The sequence below is a fragment of the Phascolarctos cinereus genome, unplaced genomic scaffold, assembly GCF_003287225.1.
Source record: "Phascolarctos cinereus isolate Bilbo 61053 unplaced genomic scaffold, phaCin_HiC Scaffold_726;HRSCAF=1367, whole genome shotgun sequence".
Classification (NCBI taxonomy): domain Eukaryota; kingdom Metazoa; phylum Chordata; class Mammalia; order Diprotodontia; family Phascolarctidae; genus Phascolarctos; species Phascolarctos cinereus.
Genome location: NW_027556098.1, coordinates 212,499,457 through 212,521,604, shown reverse-complemented (window position 1 = coordinate 212,521,604; position 22,148 = coordinate 212,499,457). Strand labels below are relative to the sequence as shown.

General features: G+C 34.1%; 1 protein-coding gene across 2 annotated transcripts in view; it reads right to left on the bottom strand.

Moving 5' to 3' along the window:
- Nucleotides 1–22,148, bottom strand: part of LNPK (lunapark, ER junction formation factor) — a 96,471-nt gene that overhangs the window by 7,780 nt on the left and 66,543 nt on the right. Inside the window, exons 9-13 of one of the 2 annotated variants that reach the window (XM_020991020.2) lie at nucleotides 11,908–12,120; nucleotides 8,133–8,238; nucleotides 5,156–5,226; nucleotides 4,377–4,547; nucleotides 2,638–2,720 (exon numbers count right to left, since the gene is read on the bottom strand). In XM_020991020.2, the coding sequence (XP_020846679.1) occupies nucleotides 2,638–2,720; nucleotides 4,377–4,547; nucleotides 5,156–5,226; nucleotides 8,133–8,238; nucleotides 11,908–12,120 (644 nt within the window). The remainder of the gene's footprint in view (nucleotides 1–2,637; nucleotides 2,721–4,376; nucleotides 4,548–5,155; nucleotides 5,227–8,132; nucleotides 8,239–11,907; nucleotides 12,121–22,148) is intronic. The other variant, XM_020991019.2, reaches the window with a different exon arrangement.

The window sequence follows — 22,148 nt, the reverse complement described above, 5'->3', positions numbered from 1 at the left end:
ACAAACAGTCTGCGGTTGTTTGGACAGAAGTAGCAAAGCCCAGATAGAAAAATTTAAACCATAAAACTATGTTTAGTTTCTGTGATAGTACAATCTCATCTTCTACACAGAATACAGAAATGCAACATTTTATCTTCAAGTTATAATTCACATATTTGAAATTAAAAGAAAAACAATTTTGATGCAAGAAAATTAAAAAATAGGCAGTCTGGCAAAACAAAGTTGCTAAGCTTCTACCAATGGAAATTATCCTAGCATATGCTTACATTCTGATTAAACTTTTAAGAAATTTGCATAGGTTCAATATGACTCATGCTAGGGACTTGTATAACCACTAAATTCTAAACCTTAAAAAATGTTTAACAACAACAACAAGAAGTTGCCAGACACCCACCCACTGCATACAGAGGCTATAAAACTTCTCCAAAGGAACTTTGTTGAACTAAAATTGACAATTTGTCTTTGAACTTTAAGTTTTAAACAAGGCAGTTTTACTAGATTTTCTTGCCTCGAGGAAAATAGCAAAACTGACTCAAGAAACAAAGGTACAAATTTTATCTCAACTCAATCCTACTGAAAACAATTTAATTTAAGCAATTAGGAAGAAATGAGGAAATTGCCACACAAAGTACTGTTTTATCATTTGGAAACTCCTTTTCAAGTCAATTAACAGTGAAATAACTTCCTCATATATTTAAAAGCTAAAAAGAAAATTCTTCATACTAATTCAGTTTTACTATATGGAGTTGTAGAAGAGGGAAGGGGAAAGTTATGCTGGACACTAATTTCAGTTAGAGTGATCTATAATCAATATATAAAACAATACAAGTATGAAACTTTTGTGTAAAATTTTGCGTAAATTGCATGAAATTATAGCAAAGGTAAAAACTTTTCAGAAACAAATATATGCTTATTCTTTCCTTTATATTCAAATTCTTCAGCTTCCCAGAATGCTACAATAAACATTACAAAAATCCAAAATTTATCCTAGTTCAATATCAAATAAAAAGTTTGGTCTTTTTTAAATCAAGAAATATAACTTATGAAATACTAAGATAAATTTCATACTTTACAAATTTAACTATACGATTCTTAGACAATACTGAAAAAGACTCAACCATTTTTTGTATGTTATATGATTAAATATAATGAGAATAAGCAAACTATACAACTAAGCAAATGCCAATACTGAATTCTGGTAGTTTCGTTTTGTTTCAATGTTAGCCTGAATCAAAGCACTAATCACACTTCAGAGAGATATACTAACAATGTAATAACAGCATCTGCTCTGGGATGAAAATAATGATAACTACATAAAGGGAGAGAAGAAGGGGAGAAGACTATTTCGTATGAGGTACTTAGGAAATTACATTCTCTGGAAATAAGGAACTCTAGGCTACTAAAGTGATAAACCATCCTGCTAGAAGATGACTTGTTAGAAATTTAAGTAGAAACCATTTAAAAGAGGAGAAATTAAACTTTTTAAGCAACTTCAAGAGTATGTCCTAATGTGGAATATATGTACAAAAATGCTGTCAAATAAAGACAATGCCAGCCACATCCCTTGCATTTCTTTACTATTTCTTTACTATTACCACTGATGTGATTTGAGTAGTCTAAAAAGATGGCTTATTCAGTTTTTTCTACCCAAATATTCTAAGAATTCATATAACAAAAATGAGAGATCTATCTTCCTGAGTCTTTTTTCTTGGCATAAGTTTTCAAGATTCTAAAGGTTTATACCAGGATGAGTTGAAAGGAAAAAAAGAGGCCTATGTCTCCATCCTGTGCATGTTCTAGTATCAGAATTGAGACAAAACTCTGAAGACCAAGAACTGCAAAATCCTGAGCCTGACTTCATCTAGTTTTTAAGCACCAACTAGAGAACAGTTGTAAGATAGCTACTTTTTACTTCCATCCGTAAATTTCTATAGCATCAGCCTTTGTAGTATCTAGTGCCTTTAAGTCAGTTAAAAGCAACATCTAACACAGTTTTCTCTCTAGACCTCAAGGGTATTTTTCTCTTATTCAAGACTTAAGAGGTAAGATTTCTAAAACCGCAGCTCTATTAACCAACAGTATAAAAAGCAAACGGTTGAAAGGATGTGATTATTCTTAGAAGCTAATCCTAAAAACTTTGTGTGCTCTTGTCAGTGAAAAGAATCTCAGCCTTCATATATTAATCAGTGGCACTCCCAAGGATTTTCTGCAGAAATTCTACCTAGAAGTGATGAATATGTATCAAGGTTGTCAGATATGAGTCTTGGACAAAACATATGGTCTTCTGTAAAGATGAAGTAAAAAGGTGTTTATGGACAGAGATGGCAGATGTATCCAAGACAAAATAGGAAAATCTTTCTACTCTATACTATCTTACTGTAGGTTCATAGACTTAGAATTAGAAGGAACCTTAGAAAGATCATCTGAGTCTCATTTTACAGATGAAGAAACTGAAGCTCAGAGAGGTTAAGTGACTTCCCCAAAGTCAGACGGCTAGTATCAGAGGCAAGATTTGAATCCAGATCTTCCTAACTTTAAGTCTAATACTCTATCCTCTATACCATGCTGCCTCTTCATCAAAGATTTCTAGCACCACATAACTGTCTCAAAAGCCTTGCCCCCACCTATCAACATTACCTTAATGGGGCTGAGTTTGAGCCAGTTAGACTTCATTCCGGAGATTTCAGACAGACAATAAGACTTCTGGGGCACTGCTGCTCCTATATTAGATAAGAAGGAAAAGTATAGCTGGGTGTTGTTTGCTAACTAATTGCCTCCATCTTAGCAGAAGATATAAAAGCATGGGACATGCTATCAAGTTTTTGTTGCAACTATACTTGCTTCCAAGTTTCTAATTTTAGATTTTGTTTAAATTAACTTAGTGATTGGACTTCTGTTTTCTCTCTCTCCATCTTTTGCATGAAGATTCTTTTCTGTTCAGTAAGGTTTCCAAGAAGCTGTTTTCGCAAGGCACACACTTAAACATGACAGACAACATACAGCTTAGAGCATGATTCAAGCAAAAGAAAAACAATCTGATCTTCCTTAATGTTGATGTTGCAGATTCGCAGAAAGAGGAAATTATTATTCATCTTATGATGTGTGTGTGTGTGTGTATACACACACACACACACATCATAAGATGAATAATAATTTTACATATTTACATATATATATATATATATATATATATATATATATATATGCACACACCCCCATACACCACTGTCATTGTTGTTTGCATTTAAATTCATTTTGAGTTGTTAATAAGTCAAATGGCAAGCCCACACTATATAATTTCTATTAACTGTTCGAAGGACAGAAAGATGTTCAAATTTGCTAACTAAATCCTTCCACCAAGCAATTCATAACCTGATTGTTTTTCTTAATAAACAAAATTTTAAAAAATAATCAAGCACTAGAATTCTAGAAAATACAAAATTATATGTTTTTAAAAAAGAAATATTAAGGAATTTAAGGAATGTGTCCTAATACTGCAAAAGACTCACAGGAAGCTAACATCCAATATCCAGCACTGTTCTACCAGGATTCACATAGAAACAACAAAGACTATGAATTCATTTTTAAAATTCTAAAATTACAGACAAGTTTTACAACTCATAAGCTTGGCAAAAGTGACATTCTTGACTTATAAATAATAAGAAATAGATGTCATATCTTAAGTGAAATTTTCAGTTTCATCTTTTCCAAATTTTTAAGAAACTGTCATGCCTCAAAATTTCCTAAAGCAGAGGTGCCAAATAGACTCTAAAAGTTGAAGTAGCCTGGAAAAACCATGTTCCTCCAAAACAGAGGCTGATTTCACATCAAAGGTATGCACCTCAGTAAATAGCAATGTGAATCCTCAGAGTCTCTGGAAATTCAATTCATTTCATAGCAGCATCAAACAAGTTTTCTTCATCCAGAGTCTAAAGCAGTCACACTTTGCAGTTCCAAAGTTTCTCTGCTTTCCGATTTTTTTTTCCAGCACATTTCACCAGTACAGTCTCAAAGATTTTTATGAAAATTAACCACCTATTCTGTAAGCATTTTCTATCATTCTTGTATTCTGCCCAAGCCAGTTATTTGGATTCTTAGAGAAAAAGCTCCAAGAAAACATTTCATCCCAACAATCTACTAAAATATGTCATTGCACAAACAGTGCTTAACTAGCTGCTTACCATAACCTTATTAAAAGAAAAAAGCATACCAGTGAGAAAAAAGGTAGTCTGTGGCTCTATAAGAGTATCTAACAACTGCATGAAAAATATGACAAATTGTCCATTCTTAAATTTTAAAAGAAAATAAACAGCAGTATGCCTATAAAGGGGCATTAAAAACTGTACTTTCATTAGGAGGCTAGAACATGTTCATACCTTCAGTAAATTGATTCTCTTGTGAAATCGTACTTCCTAGTTGTAGAGGACCAATAGAACTCTGTCCTTCCAAAAGCTGTCTCTTCTCAAAACTGAACTCTGGAAGTCTTGGAGCCTGAGGTCTAGTTTTTCTTGCAGGATTCAGGAAGAAACAATATGCACACCGAAATGCTACAAAGAATTGGAAAATTTACCTTCTTGGGTTTGTGGTTTAAGAAACGCATAATTAATAAGAATGAGTTTGCAAATATACAAAGTACACTTCAAAATTACTTATTCCTTCTAAGGTTAATAAGTAAGATTTTGATATTAAGATAAAGATTTTAATCAAAGCATTTTAACCTAAGCAAGACATTAAATTAAAATACTGAATATGAAATAAAGACACAAAACAACATTTGTAATAGTGTAATCAGTACCATCTAGCAAATAAATCTATAACTGTGACTGTAGAAAGAACATAATACTAATGGCTTGAATGAGTGGTTATTCTGTGTATATTCTGAGAAAGGAGTTAACTCACTCCTTCAAAGTTAAGTCATACTCGAGATGATTATGCAACAGCAGTACATCTCACTAAACTGTCTTCTCTGCCTTTTCTCTGATGTCCAAATCTTTGGTATCTCAGCTTCTTCAATAAGGAAATAGAAAGGTCAACTTGCCTAGTACATATGTTCACAGATACAATAAGCCACCATAATGAGGTAGTATCATATTAAGTTTTCATAGAACTAAAAGTTAAAAGCAATTAATTCTTAACTACCCAAAGCAGTTCTTACCAATGTATTCAAACTCTTCCTTCAAAGCCATGCCATTATGAGAAAAACACTGTTGACATATAAGAGCATACCTAAACCATAAGAAAAAAAAAGTTTATCAATTATAAATTCACATAAATATGAACTATTAGGAGTTAACTATTTCCTAGCATCCTAACAAATCTCTACTTTAATATGGTTAAACGTCTAATAATCTCAATAAACATTCCACAAGAAAATAAAAGTTCACTCATTTTAAGACATTTGATAGCAAACAAGAAAAATTTAACAACCAGATAACTTATAACAGCAACAACTAACAATCATATAGCCCTTTAAAGTTTGTAAAGTATGTTTTCAAACAGAGGAGGCTCACAACAACCCTATAAGGTAAGTGTCACAAGTATTACTGACCCCATTTTGCAGATTAGTTACGTGACCATATGGAAGGTATGTAACCTCTCTAGAAAGGTTACATGCCTTCCATATGGTCACTGAGCTAATAATTCTGACACAAGATGTGAACTCAGTTATGTTCTGACTCCAAGTCCAGTACCATGTCTTTTATGCTAAATAGTCTCTTTCTTGATCTTTATTTGAAATTTCAAAGTTAGCACACAGGGAACATATTTCATAAGGTTTAAAAAATAGCTGAAGGCTACAAAGAGGTGGAAAAAAGGGAAAATCCAATCACCTGGGGGTGGAGGGAATGCATTTGTAAACAGAATATATAAATTAAGTTGTAGGAATCTTGAAAAGTCCTCTCTTTGGTCCATAAAGAACTGGAATCACAGAATGTTAAGAATTGGAAAGGACCTCAGACACTAGATGGCCCAACACATATAAATGAAACCTGGACTACAGATAGGAGAATTTGCAGATTCACAAAAACAAAAGTAAAGGGGTGACCAATTAATCCAACTGCCAGACTCAGAGATGAGAAGTCCAAATATATTAAATAATTTGCCTGAGGACAGAGAATAAACATAAAATGCAGAAGTTGAACCCAGGTCTTCTGACTCCCCCTTTTCCCCCGCCCCCAATTATACCACACTGGCTCTTTCCACAAAACGACACTACCTTAATTATTCCAAATAAATCAACAACTAACTCATTTTAAAGAACTTCAAGTACACAGAAAGCCACCTCTGACTGTTATTTCCTTTCAAGTTCATTTAAATTTATTCATTACTCTTGTAATTCCTCATGTTCCATCCTCAACATGCCAGGAACATCCACTCCAGCCATCACTAAGCCATTAGCTTAGATGTTCAGATACTTCATAGGCCATTTCTGGAAGTCAATGTGATGGAGTGGAGATAGTTCTCACCCTGGAATCAGAAGATCCGGGTCTGAATCCCCCTTCTGACTCTTCCCAACTGTGTGATCTTGGCCAAATCCCTGAAAGCCCCTGAGACTCAGCGTCCTCCTCTATAAAGTCACTGTGGCACTGGATCTGCTTCACTAGGCTGTTTCAGGGGAAGTCCTTTGAAAACCTCAAAGCACTACCCAAGTATAAGGTTATTTGGGTAGTCACACCTTAGCTCTTTCTCCTTCAAGATAATAACTTTAAGCTTTTATATGCTTCCTATTTCCAGACCTTTAATTCAATGCTTTAGTAAGAATTTTTTAAGAACCTTCTCAAAGTTCTCCATTTCTCTAAAGCAGCTGGAGCTCAAAATGACAAAAAGTAATTGAATAAAAATTTAATTAATGCCAATTATTGCCAGTCTTTACTTACTTCTATTTATTCAACTGTACATGGAGAAGCAGCATGGTATTAGACAAAGAGAAATGAACTAGATAATTCAGTAAAAGGACCTGGGTTCTAGTCTCAGCTCTGCTACTAACTTACTATGTGCCCTCAGATACCTCTTTTACCTCTACGGGCCTCAGATTCTTCACCTATGTAAAGATGGGCTTGCACTAGATAACCTGGGGAGCAGGGGTGGGACAGTTAGACAGGAGAGGGAATGGTTCTTTTCTGGACTAGTCTCCTATCACATGTGCTTCATGTGGCATGCTGGCCAACCCTGCTATATGTGCACAAAGCTCAACTGCTTCATCTTGTATTCACATGACAGGCTGCATGGTGGGGCCGAGTTACTTCACTGTTCTAAGCCTCAGTTTCCTTATCTATAAAAGGGAAGTAAAACTCAAATAACCTACCTCTTAAGTTTTTGCTGGGTAAAGAGCCCAGTTTGTAAACCATTTAGCACTATATAAATGTAAGAGCACTCTAAGGATAATAATTTCTTTTTTCTCTCTGAATATGGTACCATGGACATGACCTACCCAATCTCACAGTAGCAGCCAGCATTTTTAGAGAGCTTTACATTTGCACAGCGTTTTCCATGCATTATTTCACCTGAGCTTCAGTATAACACTTAGAAATAGGTCCCACTCATATCCCTATTTTACAGAGGAAGAGACAGAAGTTAAGAGTTTAAGTGACTTACCCAAAGTCACAAAGCTATTCAATGTCTGAGAAAGGATTCATGCACTCTGATAACTCTAATTTATCAAATATATTCAATTTAAATTCTGATTCTATAATTCAAATATTAGGGCCACCTAAATGATTAAAACATATACTTCATTATCCAAAAATATCAATTGGTATCAAGCTCTGGACAGGCTCTTGTGAAGCACCATTTGTACATATCCTAAAAGACTGCCATGGTGTTTTCCTAGATTTAAATGTTTTAATAAAAGATTATTCCGTTTCTCTAACTTACCATAAAATCAAAGTAAAAGCAATCAATACAATCTTCAATTATGGTTGATTTTCACAAAACTGATCTAAAATGTATTGTTATTCAAATTCAAAGGGAAAAGCAATTGCTATTTCCCCAGGCTTGTAAAATACTGTATAAGATACACTAATATTAAAGTCAGCATATAGGAGTGACAGAATTCTAGAATTGGCATCCAGTAAAAACAAGGCTGACCATGATCTTTAAACCCCTTATTCATTTGTAGCCCTAGTAAATATTACCTGTTCTGTGGACCATCACCAACTAGATACTCAACAACTCTATCCAGAGCACCTCTTTCTCGAGGGAGAATGGGTCTTGCTAAAGGTGGACCAGGAGGATGAAGACCTACCAAAGAATTAAGTGAAATTATCAAACCAAGTACAGCAGCTAAGTTATAATGCTTGTTTGAACTATTAAGATTTTTTATACCCTCTAATAAGTCAATTTTTTAAAAGTTTCCCTTAATTTAAATTTGTAATTAAGTAAAAGGAGAGTTTAAAATACCAACGATATTCATTTAAAAGTCAGCTGCAGTACATAAACTCTGAAGGTGCAAAGTGACCTGGACTATCTGATAAAAATCACACTAGTGTGCAGTTTTATTTAACTGTTTTTGGGGCAAATGTTTTGTGGGAGAGTTATTTGGGTATCTTGGGAAACTTCATGTAAAATAAAAACATATCAATAAAAATTAAAAGGTAATTCTGATTTTTCTAAATTGGTTTTTAGCTATGAACATTTTTAAAATTGTAAAGATGAAACTCAATTCTTAAAAATCCTACCATAATGATTTTCATTAAGACTACTGCAAAACCAAAATTTAATAGAAATAAAACATATATATAATACCATTACCAAAACTGAATATTGATGAATGACATTATCCTAGGTCCCACATAAACTAGTCAGGCACAGTCCTTGTCCCTTAAGAACTCACCAGTTAAACTAAAACAAAACCATGCTAAACCAAAAAAGAAAAGTACTGATAGAGGAAGTCCCAAAGAGCTACATACTGCTAATAAGAGCTACATATTACCAAATAAATGCTGTATGTTGATGCTTTATATAAGTATTTTAAAATTAATGTTATTATAATAGAGAATGAAAAATAAAATAAATATAAATCCACAACTAGGAAGGGGAAAAGAAACAGTCTCCAGTATCAGGTTCTCGGAAAAATTCATGAAAATAGGTTTTCAAGAGTCGGGGATTAAAGGTAGTGAAAAGATAGAAGGTGAATGATCACCTACTGAAGGTAAGATTTCCCACTGTGAGTCAGACAGAATGAAAACGGGGTAAGCAGAGGGGAAAGAGCAGGTGAAACAAGCTAATTTAGTGAAGCCTTAAGGGAAATCATTGAAATAGTGAGAAAATTGTCCCTAGACATACAAGGCTAACTAGTCCAAGGTTTTCAACAAAGATATAACAAAGTTAATGTTGGCAGCTGACACAACTTTAAAGCATTCAAGATGGCCTGAAGGGTAGCAGTATTACATCTGAAGGAGAAAAAAATAGGACTAATTTTGGAAACAAGAGAAAGAAAATCTAGATGTTATCACTGTCTAGAAAGAGGCCTAAAGTCAAAAGTACTTTATATGAAGTTTAGATGCTGGAACAGTTGTAACTTCATAAACCAAGTGATTACCCAAAAAGTATATTCTTTTACTGAAGTTAGCAAATTCCTTCAATCATTATCATTAAACCTAAAAGCAAAATACTCCTCATCTAAGAGATTATTGAAACTATTGATAAGAGATTTGAGTTGAACAGGATGCATACCAAATAAGCTGTTGAAGAAAAAACTTAAGATTACCGAATACTTTCAAGCATGTTACTTTTATGTGCAAATTGTCAAAGATCCCACAAAGAAATCAAGACACGTGAAACAATATGTTTCATGAGATTTTCTTCAATTACTCGCATACTAATAACTCTCAAACCAGGCATCTTCATACTCATGCTGTTATGAACAACAGTGATTAATATAAACATCAAAAACAATCATTGTAGGAAGACTGGTCATTTTTGCAAAGCTTGGCAAACTCTCAACTACCTGCTGGTTATTAATTTTCAAACATATGGGAGCTCTGTGGTAATACATGTTAAACTAATTCTCTTCTTCCAAACATATTTAATGAAAAAAATTGAATTATTCTTTTCTACTTTAGGATTAGAAATCATTAAGTCACATCCTTAAAAATTCATATTTTTTAAAGCAAGGCACAAACTTAGAAGCAAACATGGCCTCTTTTTCAAAAAACAACTTTTGACAACTTTGATGGTGATGTATTTATATACACATGAAACTTAAGCCATCATTCCTAAAATCATTATCTTCATCATCATACAAACTTTAAAATTTTTTCCACCTTAAAATTAGTCTCTTATTCATGTACCTGAATTTATGATCTAATTGTTTTATCACAACTACTTCAAAGGTTAGAAACAAAAATCTAATATTATTTTGGCAAAAAAAAAAACTACATGTATACTTCAAAAGTTCATGCTGAAGTAGACAAGCTCCCACAAAACAATTTGAATACTAAAATTTTATATTATGATAGTTTGAAGCAATTAATTTGATACATCAAAAATTATTTTTCACTGGACTTCAGGTTTAAAATATACTTATCACGATGAGCTCCCAATATGCCAGGTATAAACATATTTTAGAGAATTATCTTTAAAAATACAGTTTATACAATAGACCTCAAGACTTATAGTTGGGTGACTTTGTAATTCTCCTTTCAAACTTATCCCTTAACCATTATTTTTCCAGTTTTCCAAAATATGAATCTATTCTTTCGAGATAAAAAAGAAAACATTATTGTCACAAAAGCCATAGGGGAAGACACTCATCACATATTATTCATCTAAGTATGCTTACTATTTAGTCAGAACTTCAGGGACACTGAAAAAGCAACTAAGTTAGTTGTAAATGGCTTTGGAGAACTTTGATTAACCAAAAATAAATTTAGTCAGAATAAATAAACCTAAAATGAAACTGTGACTGTTGTCAAATTCTGTAATCTAACATTAAAACCTAATGTGAACCAATGGATTTCCACATTCTACTCACGATCCAATAGCATATTTCAAATACAACATACCTTGGAGTTTGGAGTCTCTAAGAGAATTATCACCTACATGCCATCAAATTTAATAAAGAACGTAGAAATGAATTCAATAATTGTAAAAATATCATTAATTGATAGAAGCTATTACTAAAAATTTGGAAAAACTTAAGTCTCCACTGGTCAGGTAGGTGGCACAGTAGATAGTCAAGAGGACCCAAGTTCAAATCTGGCTTCAGACACACTTACAAGCTGTATGACCCTGGGCAAGTCACTTAATCCTATTTGCCTCAGTTCCCTCCTCTGTAAAATGAGCTGGAGAAGGAAGTGGCAAACAACTCCACTAACTTTGCCAAGAAAACCCAAATGGGATCACAAAGAGTTGGATCCGATTGACAGAAAAAAAATTTTTTTTTCACTATCCTGAAAAATAACTTCTAATACTACAAAAACTAAAAATCAGGTAATGGTTGAAGATAGAATACTATGCACAATGTATAAGCATCCTTCCTGAAATTAAATCTTAAGTAAATTGTCAATATACATGTTAAAATATATGTTCAGGGTATAGGAAAAAAAAACCTGAATTTATTCTGAAAGTGTTGCTTCTATGTTTGATTTATATAAATCTGGAGCTTTCCTAAACTTGGAACATAAAAAGGTACACTATACTGTTGACTACAGAATACTGCAAAGTTTTATTGCCATTTAAACAAAGAAGCCATAACAGTTAAATGAGCTCAGGCAATAGGTTTCAGTATCACAAGGTGCCAGCTGTAAAGAGTTATGGCTAATTGAATATGGAACTCCTGCTTAATCAGATAACTGCTCTGCTATTTCCAAATGAAATGCCATTTCCATACTGTCTGAAAATGGCCTGTTTTATTGGTAACCAGAGAAAACAATATAAACTGTAAATAACATTAAGTGCTCTGTTTACCCATTCCAGGCATTGTAGCAGGGGATCCAAGACGCCCTGGTAACACATTTGACTGCAAGGCTGGAGCAATGGCTCTTTCTGGTGGTCCACCAGGAGCTGAAGCATCCTTTTGTGGACCGGGAGATCCTGGAACTTGTAGAGGTGATCCTTGGTTCGGACTTGCTGGTGTTGATGGAGAAAGGTTTCTTTGAGCTGTAGTCCGCTGACGGATTTCTGACGGGAACAGGTATATGCTCAATTTTATGACCAATACCACATTACAAGACCCTAATTTACCAATACCACAAACTCTTACCAATCAGTGATTTATATTATACAGTATAAGTATTAAGACATTATGAGGTCAGACAGAACCCAACAGGAATCTATGCAAAACTGTGCAGAAAAATTATCAAAAGGCAAGGAAGATACCCTCATTTTAATGCTGTAAGACAATTACTCATTATTTTCTCATTACACTTATAAAAGAATTACATATTGATAGCCTACTCTTTTTTCAAAATAAAAATAAGAAAACGATTAGATCAGTTACATATCATGTTATTCAGGTCATAAGCTTATAATAAAAAAATTCCTTAAGGGAGTGCATGGCATATAGTGGGCACTAAATAAAAACCTGATTGATGTGTAAGTCTTATTAATTTGTGATAATGGTGGGGGGGAAAGTTAGCTGCAATTAGTAAAAAAAAGAAAAGCAAACCCAAATTTTAGGGTTATTTTTTCCCAAAAAGCTTCATTTTAAAGTGGGTTTAAAAAGATACATTCAATACCCTCCCTGCTTCCCTACTTACTCCACCCCCATTCTTTAGGAATAACAACAATCTGTAATTAGCATATTGCTTAAATGCAATAGAATAGAGCCAAGAATCTTTAATGGTATTTAACTTAAAACCAAAGGCTGTTTGTTATTTTCAATAAGCTTTACACTATTAATTTGCTTATTCAAGATTCTCAGTACTTAGTAGGATGCCTGGCATGCAGTAAGTGCTTAATAAATGTTTACTGACTGACTAAAAAAGTACATTTAATGAGGTTAACAATAATTATTCTTTTCTACTTATTATAGCATTTAGAAAATATCATATTACATAAGTCTGTTCTTTCCTTTCTTATTTTCTATTTGTACTCATCTTATTCTGTCAATGGTCTGATCTCCAGTCAAGTATCCCTTGAATTTGTTTAATCTCACATACATGTCAAATCATCATAAATTTAAAATGAGTACAATTCAAATTACTGAAATTTTATTTGAATGGCCAAAATTAGTAGAAACATATACTACTCCTTATATATAGAACTATTACCTTGAAATATGAATAGTTATGCCAAAGGAAATACTAAGATAAAAAGACAATTTTTTTAGACCCACCATCACAGAGAAAAAAATAACATTTTGTTGGTGCCTTCTTTACTTTCCAATTACAAAAAAAAAAAATTACAACTCTAGTCATAGCTCAATATAACAAAAAAACTTAACTTGTTTGAAGAACTTCCAATTAAGGTACCTATTTATTGGGGAGGACTGGGGGGAAGAGAAGATAGGGGTCTTGACCCACTAGTAATTTCCAATTAGAAAGTTAAAATACAAAAGCTGAAATGACAAGAACATTTTGGATGATCAGATAAAATTTAAGGATTAAATGGAGACTGAGGAGAGGAGAATGACAATGAAAAACCCTCCTTCCATAGTCTATTTGAACAAGTGAAATGAACCCCCTTTACCCTTTGAAACTTCCCATGTTTATCTGAAGTAGAGAATTTCAGAATCCACCTGGATTAATTATCTCGAACATGTCCGGCAAACAGCTAGTCATTTAATGTTTCCTATCCACAAGGAAATCATTGTTACTCAGTTAGGAAGCATATTAAATGTTCTGGAAACTAAGGCTTCTTTCAAAGGCTTTCAAAATCAATATTGACACACAAGGATTTGGAAATTTAAATTGTTACCAAAAGGATGCATCAAAAACTCCAAATCTATTTTTGCCCCAATTGTTTGCCAAAGTGTAGTTCAGAGATTTGTATTTTTGCCTCAGATAACTGAGAGCACTTCTCAAACTGTGACAAGACACTTAAAAGTAGACTGTTATCTTTTCATCTCTTCAGCAAAGACTATTTATTCAGCCTTCTTCCTTTAAATGTATATTACAGTATCTGAGACTAACCACATCACTCTTAACATCACTCACACTTCACTAAAAGGTGAAGACTATAACTGGTAACCTTTACTGAACAAAAGACATGATGTCTGGTATTCTATAAAACAGTTAAGTCACACACTTTGCCTGATGATTCTAAAATCTGAACTGGACAAATATACAAAAGAAAAAGTAATGGGGGGAGGGGCGAAGGAAGGTAGCTACAGTTTGAGCACTTCGTTTGAGTACTTCTAAAGGAAGGGCTGGTAGAAGTGAGAAATAACAATAGCTACAATATTTTCAAGTATACCGCAATGTATATTGGTATTACCCAAATTCCCAGTATTTTCAACTTAATCATTTCTGAATATGTCATCTTTTGTATCCGACTCATCATTATTTTTCATTATAGCTTGAGAAATTACACATTAGGTAATCTTAAAAAAACCTAGTACTCAAAAGTCTTATTTCAATCTGTACTTAAAATAAATATTTTCCCAAAAATTAATGATCTTTACTTTCTGGGTAGAGAAATATGACAAATGTCATACCATAGAGTCCATTCCAGGCTGAGAACTAATTTAATAGTTCCATTAATTATCTAGAGATATAACAAAAATATGCTAATTGGATTGAAAAGGAGTCTGATTTGGGGTGGTTTTGAATTTAAATTGAAATAGTCTGACTCAAACATGGGTCAAATAGGGATAACTGCACTTAGAGGAAAAGAAAAATAAAGTGGCAATGAATGGCTTTATGTTAACTATCTAGGGAGATCTAGAAATAATATGCTAAGAAAGCTTATGGGTCTGGTGTTTTTTTTAAATAAGCCTAATATAGATATGAATACTGATTTTCAAGCAACATGTTTCTTAAAAGTTGTGAATTTTTACAACTTTGTACATACACAAGTGCTGGACAAGCTTGCTATTAGAGAAATCCTACAGCAAATCCTTCTGTAATTTAACAAACCAGGTTAAGTACAGGTTTTTCATATCTTGTCGCTATTTTTATTTTTTAAATCAAGGTACTTTTAAAAAAAAAACAGGAGGATTATCAGGTAGTCCTTAGTAAACCATTTAGTGCTATTCAAGCACTTTACTGAACACTGTTTTCAGTTCTGGGCTTCACATGGAAGGGTTATAGTAACTGGATTATTTTGTTCAAAGAAAAGAAGGCTGGAAAATGGTTTTAAAATGTTCAGATAGATTAAAAGCTATTAGTGAAAGTGGGGAATCCTCAGCCCAATGCTAGATAAAAGTTGGCACTCTCTTTAATCTCAGGTGCCATTCCCTCCTCCTCACCCCTAGTGCTATTTCTCTGGGCAAAAGGATCCACAACCCATGGGAAAAGCAATTTACCAGAGAAATATTCACCTTCCAGACCTTCAAAGCCCACTCCTTTCTCTCTAACTCTATTTCTCATTCCTCTATCTTTACATTTTATTTTATTTTGCTATTTGTTGTATTAATTGGTAATGTTTTATGTTTCTTACCTTTAATTTGAAAAGCAGGTGAGCTGAACATTTTATACTTTTAAGACAAAAAAACTAAATTAAGCTGCTTTTTACTTGCATGTGGCCTTCAACTGATTTTTTTCTCTGTGGGTCAGTGGCCCTCAATAGAAAAGGTTCTCCACCCCTACACAGAGGGTTGTGAATCAATATTCTCCATCTCACTGAAGATAATGTGAGAAGATGAGTTTGAGTTGAAGCAAAAGATATTTAGGATAAATATAGGAAAAGCTGACAATGACTGACATACCAAAATGTCACACCCCAGAGGGTGTTTAATTATCTTCCCATTTTTTACAGTAGTATTTGGCACTAAAAAGAAAAACATGACCCCCAGTCTAGTACAAATGCCAACTGGCAATGATGGACTGTGGGGTCCCCAAATGCTGGCATGCAAGCTGTGACCTTAAAGAGGTACCATGGCATCTTGAACCCCCAGGGCAAGATGGGGATAGGACCTATATCTATCCTACAGAATGGATCTAAGGCCAGACTGATATCTGGTCCCAAGGATTACCATGCATTTGACAGAGGGCTGTCTAGAAATTTCTCAAAATCTCTCAGAACTGAGGACTGTCACCTTCAGACCTCTAGGATTAGTACAAAGAGCTCCTTGAATAGCTGCAAGCAATAAGCAGGAAATCTAGACTGAAAGTGTTTTTAAAAAAAAAATACTGCTTGTGGGCACTCCCGAGTGCAGTGAAACCAGAATAAAATTTAACTGGAAAAATATGTAACAAAATAAAATAAAAATGTAACAAAACACAAAAAATGTTAATATGTGATTTACACAGTTTAGTGGCCCCATTTCTACTTGAGTTTGACAACATTGCTCCACATACATAAAGGTTTAAGGAGATGGCTTAACAGTATTTGCCCCTTTTTACTACAGAATTCTCTAAATATGATTAACCAAGTAGGAGATCTCACCACTCAGTGAGGTGGCTTATTGAAGCCATTTTTTTGTCTACTGATCTTTACCAGAATGGTTCTAATACAACTCTGCTTTAAAGTATAAAAATGAACTAGATATTTCAAGGATTTTTTAGTACCCAAATTCTATAGCCAAATCACCTAACAAACAATATTCCAAAACAAGACATAGTAAGATTTCCATTAATCAGAAGGCTAGAGTAAAAGACATTGTAATTGACTTTACCAACTGCAACCCCCAAATCCTCTGGCTTTCAACCTGTGTTGAAAAGCTGTATTTACTAAAACCATACAAGGGCACTTTCTAACTTTTAATACATAATCATAGAATCGTAAGAATTGGAAGGGACCTGTGTGGTACAGTAGAAAGAGTGCTGGACTTGTAGTTAGGCAAGACCTCTGACATGATGGATGTCATTTCCATGTCACTACAATCATGGATCTGTCACTTAACCTTAACCTCAGTTTCCTCATCTGTAAAATCAGGATGATAGTACCTACAATACTCATGTCACAGGGTTGTTGTGGGCAACAATTGTCATCAAATCCAAACCATAACTAAGGTTCTACAGTGAAGATCTCCTGTGAAGGCAAATCCATTGCCTCCTAAAATAGCTTATTCCATTTCTAAATAATTGTAATAATTGGGAAGTTTTTCCTTTCATCAAACCTAAATCTTCCTCCTTACATCTTCAACCCACTGCTCTTATCTCTGCCCTCTGAAGACAAGAAGATCAAGCCTAATCACTCTCATATGAGGTCCCTTCAAATACTTCAAGGCTACCTTCCCGTCATTCTTTTTTCCTCCAGGATAAACAGCCCCAGTTCCTTCAAATGATCCTCACATGACACATTCTCCAGTCCTCTCCTTCTAAACATGCTCCTCCTCACAAATTTCCTACCTAAACTGAGAGATGAGCCCATGTGGCATAATGGATAGAGAGCTGGCCTTTAAGTCAGGAAAACTTCTGTAAAACTTGAAGTTCTGCCTCTGATGCACACTGAATGTGACCCTGGACAATTCACCTGACCTATCGGTGTTCTAGGTAAACCCCTAACACTGTAAGGTGCAGAGAAGACATAGACCTGAACTGGTAAAAGGAGTTACCTTTTCTAAGAGTTTAATAAACTAATGAAATCACAGGTACAGTTCCTATCCCTGCCCTCCAATATAACTAGAACTAAACACAATATTCTAAATGGGATATGACCAGATCACAGTAGAAGAGAACTATAATTTCTCCTGTTCTATTTATTTTTATTTTTTAAATTTTTTTGTTTTTAGGCAATTGGGGTTAAGAGACTTGCCCAGGGTCACACAGCTAGTAAGTGTCAAGTGTTTGGTCTGAGGCCAGATTTGAACTCAGGTCCTCCTGAATTTCTCCTGTTCTAAACACTACACCTCTCAAAGCAGCCTACAAAAGCATTAGCTTTTTTGGTGTAAAGTCATACGATTGACTCCTATTAAACCCTAAGACAAGTTTTTAACTTCTAGCTCCTTTTCACACAATTCAATCAGCAAGTATTTCTTAAAAGTCATTCTCCAGTTGGAAAATGGTTAAAGGTTAAAAGGCTAAAAGGGCAATTTTCTAACAAAAAAATCTAAGCAATCAATCACATATGAAAAAATGCTCCCAATAAGTAACAGAGAAATGCAAGTTAAAATAACTCTGAGGTTCCATTTCACACTCATGAGACTAGGAAAGTTGACAAAAAAGGAAAATGGCAAACGTTGGAGAAGCTACCAGAAAATAGGTACACTAATGCATTGTTGTGGGAGTCATGAATTGATCTTGCCATTCTGGGAAGCAATTTGGAACTAAGCCCCCAAATATACTAAACTGCATATCTTTTGACCCTCTTTCTCTGACATCAAAGAAAAAAGGACCAATATGTACTACAACAGTAATTTTTGTGTGGCAAAGAACTGGAAACTAAGGGGGTAACTGTCAACTGGGGAATAGCTAAACAAATTATAGCATAAGAGTGTGATGGAATATCATTGTCAAAAGAAATGACATCCCGGTTTCAAAGAAATCTGGATGCAGAGTGAAGTGAGAAAAATCAAGAAAACCATTTCTATAATAAGGACAACACTATAAAGACAACTTTCAAAGATTCAAGAACTCTGATCAATGCAATGATTGACCAACCATGATTCCACAGGACTGCAGGTAAAGAATGCTTCATACCAATGGACAAAAAAAATGATTAATTCAGGGTTCAGACTGAAACAAATAATTTTTGGACATGGCTAATGTCAAAAATTTCTTTTGCTTGAGATAGAGAGAGAGAGAGAGAGAGAGAGAGAGAGAGAGAGTGTGTGTGTGTGTGTGTGTGTGTGTGTGTGTGTGTGTGTGTGTAACAAGGGTTTGAGGTTTTTTCTCAATCAGGAGGAGAGAAAATAGAATTTCACTAATTAACTAAAAAGAACAAATTTTCTACAAGAAAAAAACAAAAATTTAAGTACCTACATGTGTCAAGCACTACACTAGGTGCTTCAAAAAAAAAAATCTCTTCCCTCAAAGAGCTTACATTTTATCATGGTGGATAAGGTATGGGAGGGAAGGGCAAGGCACTAGCTTGGAAGAATGGAGAAAGACTTCATACAGAAGGTTCTTCTTAGTGAAATACTATATACCTAGTTTCCTGCAAGACAGAGGTAAGGTGGGGGTTCAGCATAAGGTACTATATATGAGGAATATTAAGGAATATGTTTGGCTGGACCATAGACTTAGGGAACTAAATGTGAATTAAAGCTAGAAAGATATATTGGGGTTGTGTTGTGAAGGAATTTAATCAATCATGACAAGCATTTATAAAGATCTTGCTGAGTGCTAAACAGTATGTTACATGGCAGAAAGGAAGAAAACAAGCATTTATTAAGTGCTAAGCACTTAATATGTGTTAAGCACTATAATAATGTGTTAGGCACTATGCTAAGCACTTTACAAATATTATTTTATTTGATCCTTACAACAACCCTAGAAAATTTTTTCCCCATTTTACAGTTGAGGAAACTGAGGCAGACCTCTAGAGGTTAAGTGACTTGCCCTGGGACAGACAGCTAGGAAGTATCTGAGGCTGGATTTGACCTCAGGTCTTCCTGACTCCAGGTTCAACCCTCTATCCAACTGTATCGACCCAGCCACCTCTCAACTGCCTGCTGAGGATACAAAAACAAAAACTAAATAGGCCCACCTCTCACAGTGTTTACACTCCCCTTTTATTTATTAATTATTATTATCATTAATTTTTTTTGGCTTGGCAATAGGGTTAAGTGACTTGCCCAGGGTCATACAGCTAGTAAGTGTTATGTGTCTGAGGCCAGATTTGAACTCAGGTCCTCCTGAATCCAGGGCAGGTGCTCTATCCACTGTGCCACCTACCTGCCCCGGAATCATAAGATTTTAACATATATATGAAAGATACCTTATTAGAGGGAAGTCTTTAAGGCAGCATTTTGTTCTAACCAATAAAAGACTTTTCAAACAATAAACACAGTAAGATTTTATATTCTCTGCACCTTTCAGTCTATGACATACTAAATACAATTTGATGATTCAGGGTCATCATTAAGAAGCTCCACTACAGTACTTTGCTATCCACAATATATTTCTGTCTTAATTTTTCTGCCTAATCTACTATCAGTTGTTATTTCTAAACTATTATTATCCCTGCTTCTAACAACCCGCCACTAAATACCCCTATTTTACTACTGGATTAGAAAAGAGAGAGCTGCACTTGTTTTAAAAAAACAAAACAAAAACCCACTCTATGTAAAATATCTGCAAATACAGTCTACATGAGCTATGGAGGGTTTTACCCAACATATGTAGTTGTGTGACAGGGCTTTATTATAGATATTTCAAAGGCCTTTTTCATTTACTTCTGGGTTCACTGATACATTCCAGAGGATGAACATTGTTAGAAATGTATTAAGTAGAATACTGCTGTAATATCTTGCATTTAGATAGCATTTTTTAAAATTTTCAAAGTGCTTTCACATTCATTATCTTATGAATTATCCTCAGAAATGAAATAGAGAACATTATTAGATTTTACTATAAAAAAAGAAAATAAATTCTTTGTACCAGTAAAGACAGCTAGGTAGCACAGTGGATAAAGAACCGGCCCTGGAGTCAGGAAGACCTGAATTCAAATCTGGCCTCAGACATATAACACTCACTAGTTGTGTGACCCTGCACAAGTCACTTAACCCCAATTGTCTCACAAAAAGAAAAAAGAAAGAAATTATGTTCTTTTTAAATTAAATTTCAAGAAACTCAAAATTATTTTTAGAAATTTTTATCACATTAAATTTCTGTGACATTAAACAGTCTTTCTTAATTGCCAAATTAATCTAATTAACTATTCACATCAATACAGCACTTTAAGGTTTAACAAACTTCTTTCCTCACAACCACCTCACGAGGTAGGCAGGGTATTCTTTGCTCCATTTGGCTTGGAACTAAGCCAAAAAAACCCAGAGATATTACTATGGCTATAGCCCAAATATTGGAAACTAAAGGAGTACCCATCAATTGGGAAACAACTGAACAAACTGTGGTATATGGAAGTAATGAAAAACACTATTGTGCTGTGAGAAATGATGAAAGAGATAATTTTAGAGAAACCTAGGAAAACTTGTCTGAACTGATGAATTTAAAATGCAAAAACAGATATACATTTATGGACATGGCTAACATGAGAATTTGTTTTGCTGGACTATGTAGACATTTTGGGATTCGTTTTTCAGGTTTGTTTCTTTTTCCTTCTTTTTTTTTTTTTAATTTGCTCAATGAGAGAGTTAAAGAATGAGAGGGTCAGATTAATCTTTTAAAATACTTGTTATACATGAAAAACAAAAAAAATACAGCAAAAAAAGAATTGATGCAGAGTAAAGTAAACACTTTATACAGTAACACTAAAATAAAGACAAGCAACTTTGAAAAGACTTAAGAACTGTGATCAACACAATGCTACCCACTTCCTGATAGGATGTAATGAACTCAGGGTGCAGATGAGATATATAATTTTTGGACTTGGCCAATGGCAATGGGAGAATTTATTTTGTTTAACTACTCATATTTGTTACAAGGGTTTTGTATTTTTTTTTCTCCCACTTAGGAGAAGAAAGAGAAAAAAGGGAATTTTCATTGAAAAAAAAATTAATTTTTTAAAAAAGAAAAGAAGGACATGCCACAACACTAAAAAAAAAAAATTGAGAACCAATCAGAATAGCAAATTAGGTTTTAAGAAAACTGGGCAAAAAGGAATCATTATGTATATAAGAGAACAAGAAAACAGAATTTAGAACTAGAAAATTAGGGAATGAACAACCCAAATCATTTTATAAATGAGGAAACCAATGAGCCTGACATAAGCAAAGTATTTTGCCCCCAGTAATACAGGTAAGTGTTAGTGTTAGGATTCGAATCTAAGTCCCTTGACTCCAAATCCATGGGTCTATCCACTATATTGGGCTGGTAAGCGGCATAAATAAATGAATGGATAGCTAGCTAGATAGACAGACAGACAGACAGAAAGAAAGATACAGTAAATAAAAGTACTGGACTTTGAGTCAATAAGACCTGAGTTCAAATCCTAGCCTCAGGCACTTAACAGTTATGTGACCCTGAGTAAGTCTCTTAACT